The sequence below is a fragment of the Argentina silus genome, assembly GCF_951799395.1.
Source record: "Argentina silus genome assembly, chromosome: 22".
Taxonomy (NCBI): Eukaryota; Metazoa; Chordata; class Actinopteri; order Argentiniformes; family Argentinidae; genus Argentina; species Argentina silus.
This window is the reverse complement of record NC_139676.1, coordinates 7,179,414-7,181,913: the sequence shown is the minus strand read 5'-3', so window position 1 is coordinate 7,181,913 and position 2,500 is coordinate 7,179,414. Positions and strand designations below refer to the sequence as shown.

Sequence of the window (2,500 nt, the reverse complement as noted above, 5' to 3'; positions counted from 1 at the left end):
TGTGTGGGTGTGGGTGTGGGTGTGTGTGTGTGTGTGTGTGTGTGTGTGTGTGTGTGTGTGTGTGTGTGTGTGTGTGCGTCTATGCAGATGTGCGACTATGAGCGTGTGTATAGGTGTATATGTCTGTGTGTGTGTGTGTGTGACTAACCTGCAGCTGTGGTCCTTGGGGTCTCCCTGCAGCGATGCGGCAGCCCTGGCCAGGCCCATGCGGGAGAAGGCGTGGTAGTGTGTGAGCCGCGTGTCCGACAGAGTGGCCACACCATCCGCCTCGTCAAACGCACTCTCCCAGTAGGCCTGGAGGCCAGGGGTCCCCTGGGGCAGCGCCCCGAACAGATACCCATCCAGCTGGTTCACTATCTCCTGGTTCACACTGGCCTCAAACTTCCTGGCGAAGAAGGTGGGCCTCGACGTTTGCTGCAAAGGGGAGGGTGAGAGGAGGGGAGAGGAGAGGGGGAGAAGAGGGGAGAGCAGAGGGGGAGAGGAGGGGAGAGGGGGAGAGAGAGATAACAGAGGAGGAAAAAAAAAAAAGTAGAGAAGATTATGAAACGGTGGCTTGCTGGGAGGACGGGACAATGAAAAGGTAGACGGAGCAGAAGTGTGTGGGAGGTTGAGAGAAAGAGAGGGAGAGAGAGAGAGAGAGAGAGAGAGAGAGGACAGATGTGGGTACTGAGAGAGTTTAGTTGGGTGATACGCTGCACGGTGGTCTATCCGCTCACCGCAAATGTGTGAGTGAATATTAAATCAAAGCCCCTGCTTGCACCCCCCCCCCTCCTCCTCCCTCTCCTCCTCCTCCTCCTTTCTCTCTATCTCTCCATCTCTCCCTGCCTCTCTTTCTCGCTGGCAGAATGAATGGCTTGCATTTATTAGGGTTCAGGGCTCTCTTGTCTCTGTCCTCCTGTCAGCGGTAGCGAAGGCTGCGTGGCCTCAGACAGCAGGTGAGGCGGTGCACAGGGAGGACGGTTTCACTGCTGCCGCTCTGATCTGAAACAACGGGGGAAGAGAATTCTCCTCGCTTCCTATCCTCCCTCTCTCCCTCTCTCTCTCTCTCTCTCTCTCTCCATCACAACAAACAGAATAAAAAAACAAGAGGGTTTTTTTTCCGGAGTACGTCGTAAAGAACATTGTGAGAAAAAAAAATGGAATAAAAAGACACGGTGTCACTGGAGGGGCTTGTTGTCAAGCTCAGGTTGGTGATTAAGATTTCAGTTGCATCTCATTCCCTCGGCCGGAAAAAAACAACAAAAAAAAACAAGGAGGAGGTATAAGCAAGCGGAGTGACACAAATGAATTATGGAGGACGGGAGGCCTTTTAAAAGTATGTCACGTCGCCATGCGACTATCGACGAAAATAGGGAGAGAGAAAAAAAAAGCTTGAAGACCGGTCTGTCACAAAACACATTTCAGGCATCTCTGTCTGATCGCTTCGGGTGAGTTTACTTCCTGGTGCTAATGGTAACGGCGCCTGACGCTAAAAGGGCCCGCGGCGGGACAAGTCTACTACTTTTTTTTTTTTTTCTCAGGTAAAGACGAGACACTCTCGAACCCCCTTTTCGGTAGCGAATAGCTTGTTTTGGCATCTGTTGGGACGGCTTCTGTCAAGAACAGACAGTGACGCGTGAGTGAGGTAGAAATCGGGGGGACGGGCTCATTGGAATGCGTGGCCTAAGCCCGTCCTCCCGATTTCTACCTCCGCCGGCCTCCCCTGTGATGGACAGATGAGAAGAGGAGAAGAGAGAGGAATGAACGTCTAAAAGGGGTTGGCAGAAGGACGCGTAACAACCTCGGAGCTAAACACGAAACACTCGACGCTTCAGAATGATTTGCATTTGTGGATTGGGGGGCTTCTCTCAAGATGGTGTGAGTGGAGAAGGAATGATGGATCGATGAAAAGAGGAGAGGACAGATGAAGAGAGCAGAGAGGATAGATGAGGGGGAGATGATGATATGATGAATTGTTCTCTCTCCCTCTCTCCCTCGCTCCCTCCCTCCCTCCCTCTCTCCATCCCTCCCTCGATCCTCTCTCTTTCACAGTGATGGTTTCTGTGGTTGACAGCATCTCATGAAAACCCTCCAGCCTCCTCTGCTTGGCAGATGCACACAGCAGCTTTTCAGACCCACCCACGTCAGAGCAGGGGTGGGAAACTATTTACTGTGGCTTCCCCCCGCACTACGCACCCTCATTGTAAATTCCTAGTGCGGAGGCGGGGGTGAGAGGGGGGGTGGGGGGGGGTGGGGTAGAGTGGGTTGGGGCGGTGGAGTGGGCGGGGGGGAATAATTATATCTCTCTGGGATCTGGCAACCCGGCATGTTCTAACACCGGGGCAGCAACCTGAAACCTGGCAACAGAACATACAGTACAAGTCCCCCCGCCCACCTCGTACGATTTATTAACCGACTATTCACACGTCTAGTTCATCAACATCGGACGGTGGTAAGATCTGTCGTACGGTTGAGAACCCAGTGAACTCGCCGCCGACGGTTTGTCGTCAGAGGGCGGGGG

At 53.2% G+C, this 2,500-nt stretch overlaps 1 protein-coding gene across 1 annotated transcript in view; it reads right to left on the bottom strand.

Moving 5' to 3' along the window:
- LOC310821787 (xylosyltransferase 1-like) overlaps nucleotides 1-2,500 on the bottom strand; it is a gene marked incomplete at both ends in the record, with an annotated part of 62,976 nt that overhangs the window by 12,486 nt on the left and 47,990 nt on the right. The window contains one exon of the mRNA XM_083693999.1: nucleotides 149-414. Within this exon, the coding sequence (XP_083550125.1) occupies nucleotides 149-414 (266 nt within the window). The remainder of the gene's footprint in view (nucleotides 1-148; nucleotides 415-2,500) is intronic.